At 44.7% G+C, this 12382-nt stretch overlaps 1 protein-coding gene across 5 annotated transcripts in view; it reads left to right on the plus strand.

The window, feature by feature from the left end:
* The window catches only part of DIS3L2 (DIS3 like 3'-5' exoribonuclease 2), a 195549-nt gene that overhangs the window by 125345 nt on the left and 57822 nt on the right, over nt 1-12382 (plus strand). For all 5 annotated transcript variants that reach the window (XR_005107263.1, XR_005107264.1, XR_005107265.1 and 2 more), the window contains one exon: nt 224-457. Coding sequence is in view for 2 of the 5 variants with exons in the window: in XM_037406892.1 (XP_037262789.1) it covers nt 224-457 (234 nt within the window). In the remaining 3 variants the exon portion in view is untranslated. The remainder of the gene's footprint in view (nt 1-223; nt 458-12382) is intronic.

The following is a 12382-nucleotide window of genomic DNA, read 5'->3' on the forward strand; positions in this document are numbered from 1 at the left end:
CAGTTCCCTATGTATATGCACAATACAATGTGCATATACATGTTACCAGACACTAAAGAATGTATATGGGCAAAAGGCCTGGCAGTCTCGGTATGAGGAGATCTTCACTTGAAGATCAGAGTCAGTGATGAGGTCTGGTGCTGTTCCTTCCAGTGTTTGTACAACTTCCCAAACTTCTGTACAGTGGAAGAGTAAGTCCTCAGATGACTTTCCAATTTTGCAGATCCTTGATGAGTGGTTTGGGCGGACAGTCATCTGCTCCTGTGTGAAGCTAAGCTACGACCATGCGCAGCGTATGATTGAAAGCCCTGGGAAGGTGTTCTCACCTGAAGAACTACCCCCTGTCTCCCCTCAACACTCGATAGCCGAGATCCAGCAAGCTGTACTGAACCTTCATCAAATTGCCCAGCACCTCCGCAAACAGCGCTTCATCGATGGTGCTCTGCGCTTAGACCAGGTGAGTGTAGTCCAGCCCCTGAAAGGGGCTTCTGCTCCACTGAAGCAATTTCACATTGTACTCCCTAAGAATTTCCTGATCAGTCTAAAAACACTTCAGGGAAAAGTCACAGCTGGAATAGAAAGGCAGGTTTGTGTGCCAGCATCTCAAGAGCAGCATCAACTTAAGTACCAAAAGCACTAAGTAAAGTAGGATCGAAAGAAAAAGTCCCCGATTTTCAAGGAGTGGTTCATCTTTCAGCATTTTTCAAAATCCTAAAGCCTGGTGGACTGGGTAACTCATACAGTGAAACAAATCATGACGGTGTCATTCGTTGTCAGGCAGTTCAGATACCCTTAGTGCACGTTGCACTGTGAAAGGCTCATCCTCATATTTGTTTCTCTGCTTGCAATACTCATGTTTTCCACAGCTTTCGTAGCAATTCTTTGTGCAGGGAAGATGACTAAATGTTATCTAAGCTAGTACTTAGAAGTATTGGGTGTGTTTCAGAGAAAGAAATACTAGCAAGGGGGTTTTCTGTCTGGGGTGATTTAAATAATCTTATATCAGCTGTGGTGTGTGTCACTTCTATTTTACAAGTAGATCCAGATATTTTAGATTATCACAGCAAAAATACTTTTGCATCTGAGGTTCAGCTGCTCTGAGATGGCTTCGGACAGTTTTTTTGGGTAGGAGGTTCCAGTAATTTGTAGAACCCAGTGGCTTTCCTGAGCAGGAGACAAAATGGTTTCCTAACATAAGGAAGCTCTATTGTTCCGTTGTGCAAAATGGGCATGAGTCAGCGTAAGGGTATTGCTGAGAAAAAAGCTAGCGTACTGAAATATGTAAACAGGGCTATTGTATGCAAGAAGTATGTTGTAACCCTTACATTTTACTCAGCATTGTAGCGTGGTCTCCAGTTGCAGGAAAGTCTAGTTTTAGAGAAATCATTACAGAGCAACGAGATCAAGGAGTGTCTGTAATCAGTGACCTTCCCCAGTAGAGCACGTGGCTTAGTCTGGCGAAGCTGCTGTGAAGAGGAGGGCAATGTGCTTTTACCCATGTCTAAGACGGACAAGATGACACATTTGTATCTTGAATTCCAGTAGAGGAGATCGGGGTTATACTTTAGGGTAAACTTACTGTTGTAGGCATGGTGGTGCCCGAGGCCATCTTGCCTACATCTGTTGTAGGAGGACTTGGAGGACTGGCTAGACACATATAAGTGACCCTGGAGCAAGGGCATTTGCTCAAGGTCCCTCCTTGCTCAAAGGAAATAATTCTTAGAATTATATTCAAATAATTTTTGGAAATCAGACTCCCACTTTGAAGTCATGCAGAGTTTTGTTGAACCTCTTTCAGAACAGAGGCTTCCTTCTGAGGTTTATCACACAATGGCTAATAAGCTGGGCTTTTGTTCCCAAGCACGCTCTGAATGCTAGAGAAACATAAAAAATCCAGCCTTTGCACTTGATGAGCTAACTGGGAAGCCTTGGAGAGGTTTGGGCTGGAACAGCAGTCCACAGTGCCTGGGAGCTGTGGTCCAGAAAGGTCACCAGCTGCGTTCCACAAGTCACTACAGTGTAGTGCTGAGCAGTCACCATGTGTGCCCGAGTACCTGTTATCAAACTAACCTCAGGGAAAATATGTTTTAAAACAGCTGTGACATTTTCAATGGGAAGATTTGGCTAGGGAAGCATCCTGTTCTGGTGATACCCCATAAAAGATTAGCGATGTTTTGTTCTGCTCTGTTGCTGTTACAGAGGAGCTGTTAAAGAGAACATATTGGAGCATCATTTGTGAGACCCAGGTTAAAAGCCACTGCTAAGGGCATCAGAGAGGGCTGATGCCTGCTCAGCCTAGTTCCTAATCAACGTGATAAAGTGAGTTATATCTCACAAGTGGCACTTTGTCCTGTGCAGAATCTTTCTCGCTGGCAAGAGTGTCAGCGAGAAGTAATGGTCTTCAAGAAGGAAGTGTATTTTAGTGCAGGGGACACTTTAACCGTACTTACTCTGTTCAAGTACTGCCTTGATAGTTGTATTTTCATAAACTACACCCTCCCAGCACATGATGAAAGCAGTTACGGTAAGGCCTGAGTACAAACAGTATGTGAGGGACAGGTGTGTGGAGGTGGCCAGCGGTGTATGGCTGGACAAAGCAATCTGCAGCTTTTAATAGAAGGAGATGAGTCCCTTTGCCTTTGCTCCCCTGCTTCCCTGAGTTCCCACGGATGCACTTGTGCGCTGGGTCCGACTTCCAGCCCCAAGTGAGCGAGCAAGGGTGGGTCCGAATGGAAAACACACCTTTCTAATCACTGGACCTCTCACTGATTTCCTGTGAGTAATGTAAATCCTGAACAATGGAAGACAAACTCCAGCAGGAAGCTAAGGGCAATGAATTATCAGATTACAAATAAGTATGTGACTGAAGGAAATGATCATCCCACAGTCTTAAGGGAGGGGGTGGCTGGCCATGGATGACTTCTGTGCTTCTTTTTTTCCAGGGGATGTGAGCCCTCTTCCTATATATCGCATTATGCTTGAGAGCTTCTGCCTTGGGGTCACTCCTGATTGAACAGTGACGGATTTTTTTCTTACTTCCACCCTGCCATTTTTCAGTGTAATATGCTCTTGTGCTTCCTGTTGTTATTAAGAAAACCAAGGGGGCAAGAATCTCCCATCCTGCTTTGCCACTGGCTATGCTGGCCTTGGGGTGGTGCTCCCTGTCTGCGGCAGTTCCCTCTTTGGAATGATATGGATCTAGCCCATAGTATCCATATAATTTAGGATTTATTCCCCAAAACTAAGAACATCTCTCAGATGAAGCCATTCATGAGCATGTATTTATAACAGCAGAAATACTGGCTGACCGGGGAACTCCTTGCAGCTGGCATCGGATGGCTCCAGTAAGATGCAGCAGTGTCAGGCTGGCTGTGCCATGGTGAGCGGAATGTTTTCTGTTTGAATGTTGCTGCTGAATTTGTATGACCTAGTGTGAGAGCAGCATCTGCTCACCCATGGTTTCATCTTTTAGCAGTAATTTTAGTAGCAGGAATCTCCGTAGCTCAACAAATAAATAATACATTTTATTTTTTTTAATGACTTGGGAATTACATATCAGGGTCACGCAGAAGACCTTGAGACAAATTACAGAGGTAGCACATGGTCTTGAAAGCTTAGGATTTGTGGATTCAGTGGCAGTATATGTGTCTCTTTGGGGCTGAATTTTGAATTCCTGCCTCAGTTCAGTCCAGGCCGTGGCAACCTACATACCTGTCGCTCTTTCCCCACCCCGGTTCCTTTCATGCCTCTGCAGAGGTCTGTAGGGGAATCCTGCTGCATTGGACCTTGGGTCTGTGGACCTTCTTTGCAACCAGAGCTGCATATCTGTCACTCCATGGGATCTTGCTGTCCGCATAGGCCCCTTCTGGGGCTTTTTCCATAGAATATGGTTTCCTGTGCTGCCTGCCAGCCTCCTAGCTCCAGAAGGCAGCTGATCACTGAGTTTTAGAGGTTTAAAGTCTTTGCACCTTCAGCGGCTAAGGAGCTTATGAAACTTTGTCCACACAGACAGAGATTAATGTATTTCTTTTCCTTCTCATTTAGAGCTGCAGTTTTTAGTTGTAAAGGCAAGAGGTGCCTGGTACTGTGACTTTGAGAAAATATGTTCAGATATTTACATTGTCTTACCCCCGCCACACTCCTTCCTGCCCAGGACCATGAAATGCCACCCCTGTGCTGTCCTCTCACAGCTCGTGGTGCACCCACACTATAAACTGGAGCCGGGATCTGACCTGGTTTAAAAACCAAAGTGAGCACAACCCACAACTTTCCTTTTTTTTCCTGGCCAGGTTACTTTGAAGCTGGATCACTTCCCCAAACCACAGCTTTTAGAAACACTAGCCAGAGAATCAGATAGAAACTTGCTTTCAACAAAAACCATCGTTTGCAGAAAAGCTCCTTAGCTCCAGCTTGCCTAGAGGAGACCTGCTGATAAATGGTTCTCTTTTTGGCTTCAGCAGTTTATAAATGAATCACGAGGACAGATGCCTACAAGAAGACAGGTTTAAAAGGATTTCTGTGCATATTTAAAATGAGAATACCCCGGGATGCTGATCTGTCTCTATGACAACTGTCTGTGAGCTGAGCAGTGGCTTTTGTGCCGGTGATTCTGCCTTTGCCAGCGCACTTACACCTGGGTGCTCAAAACATTGGCATTGACCAAAGTTCAGTGTGAGAACAACCCGAAGTGCATTTGTGTTAAACCAGTTAATGGCATTGAATTGTTTGCTAAAATAGCTTCTCTCCTTGTTTTCTGCGCAACAGGCATTCAGCTTTGCAGGTGTGTGTGTGAAAAGGGAAGAATAAAAGGATAAAAATTGCAAAGATGAGAATGTTACGCAAATTTAAGGGTTGAATTGCTAGTGAAATGGTCTCACTTCTGCTTGCTCGCAGCCTGTATGCCGTATCACTGCCTCATTGCCTGAGCAAGGGTTGCTTTTCCCTGTGGGTCTCTATTATTTTGAGTAACTTAAAGGTAGTAAAAATTGTGTTGTGATATCTCTGTACCACGCTGGAGACCTTACCTACAGTCCTGTCCCGTGGCTGCAGGGGATAAGGAAGTAAGTGATCTTTGAGAATAGCTTTGTTTAATTAAAAGATTGGTGGGACTCCTGAAGTATTAGAGTATTTCTGCTGCAGGAAACATAGGGAAACAATCACAAAGACCCCAAACACCAGAATGCGTTCAGAATGCCAGCTCCAAAACACTGAGGTATGTGGCATGCTGGATGTATTAACCGTTTCTGAAGAGTCTTTGAAGCTCTCAGAATTGCCTCTGCCTACTTGATGCAAATAGCTTTGAGAAGTTGACTCAAGCCATTCACACACGGAAAACGAGGAGGAGGAAGGACACTGTACACGCAGGGTGTGATACTATGTTGGGAAATTTCATATTTAGTTGTGGCTAGTGTGATAGGACAGAAACGTGTATTTTTAGACAGTTGCTCCTGCTAATGCCATTTAATTGGAAATCTCAAGAGCCACAGATTAATTACTACCACCATTAAAATGTTCCAATATGAATGACTGCTGGAAATAATTATGGGAAATTGTTTTGTCGTATTTCCTGCCTCATATCTGTATAGTAAGCATTCAGGTCTTTTCTTGTGGAAGTAGTACATATTTCTACCATGGTTAAACAGCCATTGTGCACAAGATGCAATATATTCATATATGAATTGAAGGCACTTTGGGTTGGAAGAACTCTTTGGATGGGAGAGCAAAGGGCTACAATGTTGTATAGACATCATTTAACTGAATGTGCCTAGATTTTCCCTATTAGTATGGTCTGAATTTATGTCTTAAAATGCTGTTGGGGCAGGAAGGCCATCCTGGCTTGAGGACTCCGTGGTGCGATCCTCAGGTGTTCTGGCCATGGCTGCTGTATGTGCTGCCCCTGCACACTCTCAATGCATGCACCTTTCTGCGGAGCTGTAAATGGCTTTGCTCCAAACTGACTCTTGGCTGCATCTCTTGGGGAGTATCACTTTGTTGTTTTTTTGGCCAGTTTCAGAGAGAAAGTTCTGGTGCTCATCACCTAGGATTTGACATTGGTACCAAATCCATCTCAGATTTGGTTTCCTCAGGGTAGGTTGAGGTGTGTACCTGCTTTGGCATTTGTTTTGGCCCAAGAGAAAATCCAATAGGCTCATTTATAAGATCCTGAAAACTGCCATGATACCTCCCTAAAGAGGCTGTTACAGCAACAGTACATGAATGTGACAGCAGAGGCAGGGTGGTCTGTACGTTCGGTGCTGTAAGATAAATGGAAATGCAGACTAAGGAGCTTTCACTATTCACTTCCTATCACAATTCCACCATTGTCTGCTCCTTCTCTTTGATGTCTGGTTAAAGAGACATCACTGATATCCAGAATGGGGACAGCAGGTGCTATACGATCGTAATGGAGAGTTGCTTATACTGCATGATACATAAGGCAGCTGGGGAGATGTTGGATATATTTGGAGATTAATTTCCTTTGGGGATTTTATGTCTTTTGCATCGTCTCGGTTAATACATCAAAATGAGCATGTAAGGCCAATCCTTTCTACCGGGGGATACTGCGCTTCCCCATAGGAGTAATCGAAATGCATTTGCAAAGGTGTGTTAATGAAGTAGGAATGATTTTTGGAAATGTCTTGCCTACAATATCGCAGGGGGATATGGTACTTCGCAGGCAAACATGAAATGTCACCGTTGTCACCAGGAACAGCTAATGGCTCAGGTCAGGCAGTTTGCTCATGCACTGGGGACGTGCACAGGAAGGAGGAGTTGTGGGATCGTGTTATGGATGGGGTCTGTGTTGGCTGAGCATCTTTCTTCTTGCGTTGCCAGTAGGTTTTAAAATATTTTGATTAAATCAGGATTTTGAGTAGAAAGCCCTCCAAATATAATGTCTTGCCCTGGGATTTTAATGAAGTCCTCCCAGGGGTGTGAGTAGGATTGATGTCCTCGCACATGTCCTGCCGTTCCCCAATCATTCTTTTAGAGCTGAGCAGCTGTGTCCCAGCAGGAGCAGGTGGTGAAGTGGTCGAGCTGGCTCTGGCAGGAGGGGGGAGTCGGACGCTGGAGCACCGGGCTCGGCTGTAGAGCATCGTGCTGGGAGCCACCGCAGCCAGATGTCTGGGCAAACATGGCTGGGAAGGAGCTCCCCACACAGTGGTGCTCTGGCATTAATTTACCATCAGTAATGCAAGAGTTGGTTATGACTTTATTCTTCCTGGAGTAAATATTCCAGCCACTAGCTCAGATACTCAAATTCACCAGTCATGTATGAGTGTTTTTCTTCTGAACAGCTTAACCCTTGAGTTTTATTAAATCTTCCACAGACCTGCAAGCTCAGAAACTTCCCAAGAAAGAAGGGATCTTATGCTTTAATTTTGAGATGCTTTGTGACACAGCAGCAGCTTCTTTCGTCTGCCGGCCTCAAGAGCAAGTATCAGAGAGGAGGTTGGCTCCATCCTTCCAGGTGATGGGAATGGCACGAAGAGGTGAAGCAGTTGCCTGAGCTCATGCAGTGAGTCTATGGCAGAACTGGCAGGACAGCCTTTTCTAATTCCCAGGCCAAATCCCACACCTTAGGCCAACGCTGACCGTTCTCTTCCTCTCACATTTATTACTGACAGCTATTGAATAAGAATTGGTGCTTTTTTGTTTCTGCTGTTTATTGCTGGCCTAGTTCAGGTCAGGTTTTTCTATCCCAGTTCCTAGCGGGTACTTCTCATGTGCAGAGCAGAGAAAAAAGCCACAGCAGCGTGAAGGGCTGAGCTGTGGCCAGCATGTCTCTGCAACACAGAAGGAATCATCCTGTTTCACAAGTGGTCCTTCTCCCCAGTCCTTTCAGCTCTCAGGCTTTGCCTGCACGTGCCAGGGCCGAGCCAGTGTGCCGCTGTCCCATGGGAGTCTCTCTTGCTTGCATAGGACGGAGTTGCAGTGGGCAGGACTTAGTCATACCTTCCGAATTGCATGGCTTTTCCTATCGATTGAATCCAGTTGGTGGTTAGCTATTGTGGGGGCAGGGGTGAGCTGGCAGTTATCATGTCTTGACGTGCAGGTGGGGTTGAAAGTGTTTGCAGGTACTCCAAATTCACACGTGAAGTAGACATCTCTTAGTTTTCTGGGATAGCGGGACACTGATGGGTCTTGCCCATGCTTGTGTGGTAGGCAGCCTGGGGTCACTTGCTTACAGGGACCTCAGACGGTGCCAAATAGCATCTCTAGGGGGAAAAGAGGGCATCCGTGGCAGGTGGTGTCTTAGTGTGATGGAATGTGTCCCAAACGTGAAGCTGATAGCTAAGATCAGAGAATTCAGAGCTTGATCCAGCTGAGCAAGCCACTCACTGGTGTTTGTGCGGTTGGTAGGCAGAGAAGTAGTGGCTTCTGCTGGTTATATTGAAAGAGGTTGAGGGTGGAAAAACTGGTTCTCAATGAGGCAGAAACAAACTGGTTCTTCCATGTCTCTGATAGCAAGACAGATAAAACCCAGGGAAATGTTTGCGTAGAGGTGCAATGGGGTAAGCACTGGGAGGAAATTCTTATTTTACGTTTTCTACTGAGGAAACAATCCTTGCTCTGAGAGTCTTGCCCTCCAGTTGATGGTGTTTTTCTTCCCTGGTGATGAACAGGCGTCATCAGAAAGTCTCTTGTTGTTTCAGATTCCGTTTATCACGTATTTGAAAAGAGACTTGACAAGGGTTTTTTTCAGGTATTAATTATAGCTGACTGCATGGCTAATCCATCATTCTCTTTAGATGGAGTCACTGGGTGTTGAGTGATGTAACTTCAAATGTGTTCCATCTGCCATAGGTGAAGATGTAGCAGCTCTTTGTCAGAGCGAGTTCTGTTTCACCTAACGGTAAGTGGAAGAAAGGCTAATTGTATGATGATAAAAGGCAATATTTGGAAGGAGATGAAAGATTCAGACATTGCAGTTCTGTGACTTCTCATTTCCAAAGTGAGAGGGGGAAAAAATTCTTACTTTCCATGACCACAGCTCTTTTTATCAGGTGTCTATGTCATGATCACTCCTTCTGAGTCCTAGGATGTTTTTATCTTTTCTCATCCATAGCATATGGATGCTGAAGTACAAAGAAGCTCAGAAAGCACCTGTGGTTTCCACGGCCCTCTGAAATGAGGCTACAAGAGTCTTAGCCAAAATCTCAGCAGCTGAGCAGAGGACAGAGCTGTTCTTGCCCCATCTGAGGAAGCCAGCACTTGCTGAAGTCCACTTTCAGGTTTTATCTTTAAACATTCCAAGTCTAAGCCCACATCTCCTGAAATTATATGCCCTGCTAAAAGTTTGCAGTGATTCATTGGGAGTACAGTTTGTTGAGCAACCTCTTGGTTTTGTTTTGAAAGCAAGTGGCTTTGAATCTGTCTTGAGTAGTCTAGATTGCTTATCTTGCCCTTCTCTACATCATATGGTAATAAGGAAGTTGTTCAAGCTTACGAGCATAATCCAGGGTGTAGATTTTCCCTGAATACGTAATTGTGTAAAGTGGGAGTGTGAAGCACGTTTCAGGTAAGGTTGTTGGTCCACGTTGCACTTGTTTCTGAGATTTGTCCATGTTTGAGATTTGAGAAAGACCTCCTTCCTGAACGTGCTCCTTCTTTGTGCAGTGCTGCGTTCAGTTGTGGGAGACCCTGTGGTTCGCTGTTGCTTCCTGCTTCCATCTTGAGGCACAAACACCCATCTCTCCCTAAAGATACGTATTCACAAGTTGTTGTATTGTCAATGCCTTAAAACCTGACAGGACTATTAAACTTCGCCCTCTGAAGGAAATACATTCTTCAGTTTGGATCTAGGCTGGTAGCAGATATATTGCATTTGTGCTAATTAGTTACCATCCAAACTGGTGACAGTCTGTTGCCCATCTGTGATGGGCAACCATTAAATTGATGTCACTTGAAAACTAAGCAAGAGGCAGTGAGAAAGTAGCCTGATGAGTTTGTTGGACTGGAGTGGTTTGGGAGACTTCAGACATCTGGAAGAAACAAGCCATGCAGAATAACCATGAAGGGGGTTTTGTGGGTAATTCCGTTAACTGGACTTGAAAAACTTGTTTCTGTCACATAAATCCAAACTAACCAAACAGTCACTCTTGTTGTTTTTTTACAAAAAACCCACAATCTAGCCTGAATACAACAAAATTTAATTTGCGCCTTCTTTGACAATTGAAGTAAACTGGCCATGTCATGGGTTTGATCCCTCTGATCCTGCTGACCTTGGGGGACTGCAGAGCTGTAGCTTATTGGGTGTCTCACGGCAATGGTGAAATCAGCCTCTGACTGAGAAATTCTTAGTCCCATGAATCAACAGGAGGTTTTGCATTAGCTTTAAGGCTGCAGTTTCACCTCAATTTCAAGCTCTCTGTTTTAATCTCAAGGCTCTCCTTGTTTTTCTGAGAAGAAACCCCATTGATCCAGCTAGCACTTTGCTTCTGATTAGCATGTTAGAGCCTGACCAGCAATACTAGGAAATAAAATGCTTAAATAGTTAAAACAGGATTTTAAAAAATGCGATTTCTTAAATGTTTTCTCTGTCAGTGATGTGTTTAACAGGTATAGAAGACAGAATGAACTAAAACAGGCTTTGGCATTTTGGAAAGTGAGTCACTTTTTCTGTTGCATCATGTATAAACTTTTCCCTTCTCATGTATGTATGGTTGAAATTACTTTGAGGTTTTGAATTTTTACTTCAGCTCTGTTTTTTATTATTTTCAAACATTACTGAAAGTGATGGTTGATAGTCTTTAATACTGTGCTCACATTGCCTTGCTCTTCAGTTATTTTTTAAAAAAATAAGCCAGTGGGCAACATGCAGGTCGTTAAATGAGCTGGGGAGTTAATGGTTTCTCATGTTTAGTTAGGAGTAAGAGGTAGGTGTATTGATGGATCCGTAACGCAGTACCAAGGGATGCTGCTATCAAACAGCCTTTGTGCAGGGGACCAACCTTGAAATCCTTTTTCAGTGTGGTCAGCTGTTTTCAAATTCTCAATCCTTTGTACAGATTCCTTGAAATCAGTTTAAAGACCATGAATATGGTGCCATTGCAACCAGCTGAGATAGCAGACAGGTGTGTCTTTTCATAAAAAGAGCGCAAAACAGTATTAAACCCTCTGAGGTTCTCCATGCTGGAAGAATGCTATTGCTTAGTGTCCCACAAGTTTTAGGATAAAGTCTGGAGCAGAGAATGAACACTGAGAGAGGCTGGGTAGAAATACAGTACCTAAATGGAGTTTCCACGGGTCAGGCCCAGCACAGAAGCCAGTTGGTCTCCACATGCCAGGATCAACAAGGTGTTGTACATGCTTCTTGGGATGAAGAAATCCAGGAGATGGAGGTGTCTTAAACCTGCCCTTGTGTGCCTACTTCGTAGGGAGAAATGGCTACTTCTCAGGGTGAACCTGATGACCTTGGGCTTTTTGAGTTCACAGCTACTGCCTGCAGCTGAGCACTGCAGGGAAGAGAGGGCTTGCCCTAAGCCCCAAGCAGTCGGTCAAAGTAACATCATCTGGGCTTCATTCCTTCAAGAAAATTGTTGAAAGGCAGGCAGCTTCTACAGCTGGTTGCACAGCTTCGGTGTGGTATGCTGCCAGGCCTGGTTCATCCTTGCTCCTGCTGTTTGGTAGATCTGTAGCTGTTCAGACCCACCACTGAGGATCAGTGTTTTTGAAGTGAAGTAGCTTCAAAGGAGGAAGACTTGCTGGAAAGAGCTTAAACAGCCAAGAAATGGGTGCCACCACAGGCATTTCTCCCAACCTTCATTAGTTTTTATTTTGAAAGAGTTATGTTTGGAGAAGGGGGTTTTTGTGTGTCTAAAATAAAAAAAAATCTTATCCTTCTTCATGGAGCTGCTGCCCCAAGTGTTTTTAGAACTAGTGTGCAGCTGCCCAGACTACCTCGTCTCGTTAGAAACTGGCTTGATCTTCAGTCTTGGCAGATCCCATGAGAGTCAATGAGATCTGTTAGAAGGGTCCAAGGTGACTCCTTGGTATGAGAGCGTAGGCATTTCACAGCTTGCTGAAGGTCAGTGCCGTGACAGTGCCATGGCTGGGATGTGCTCTGTCAAAGCTTGAGCTGCAGTTATGGCATCCTGGAAATGTAAAGCTGGAAAGGGCTTTAGGAGGTGATCCTTTCCTTTTCCTGGCAATAGCAGGAGCAGAGCTGGTAGCCGTCCTGCACTGTGTTTGTTGTTGCTTTGTCACTGAGCCTTTGTAGCTGGTGGGACCCGTAGCCAGAGCAAGTTCCTCCTAGGGCTGTCTCCATGACTTTCACCCATCCAGCTGTGCAGATATAAAGTGTGTGGAAGAAATTTGCCATTGGGTTTGTCCCTCACGTGTCCCCAGTTAGTCATTGCTTGGAATCTGAAATACTAAAGGT

Source organism: Falco rusticolus, chromosome 13 (assembly GCF_015220075.1).
Source record: "Falco rusticolus isolate bFalRus1 chromosome 13, bFalRus1.pri, whole genome shotgun sequence".
NCBI lineage: Eukaryota > Metazoa > Chordata > Aves > Falconiformes > Falconidae > Falco > Falco rusticolus.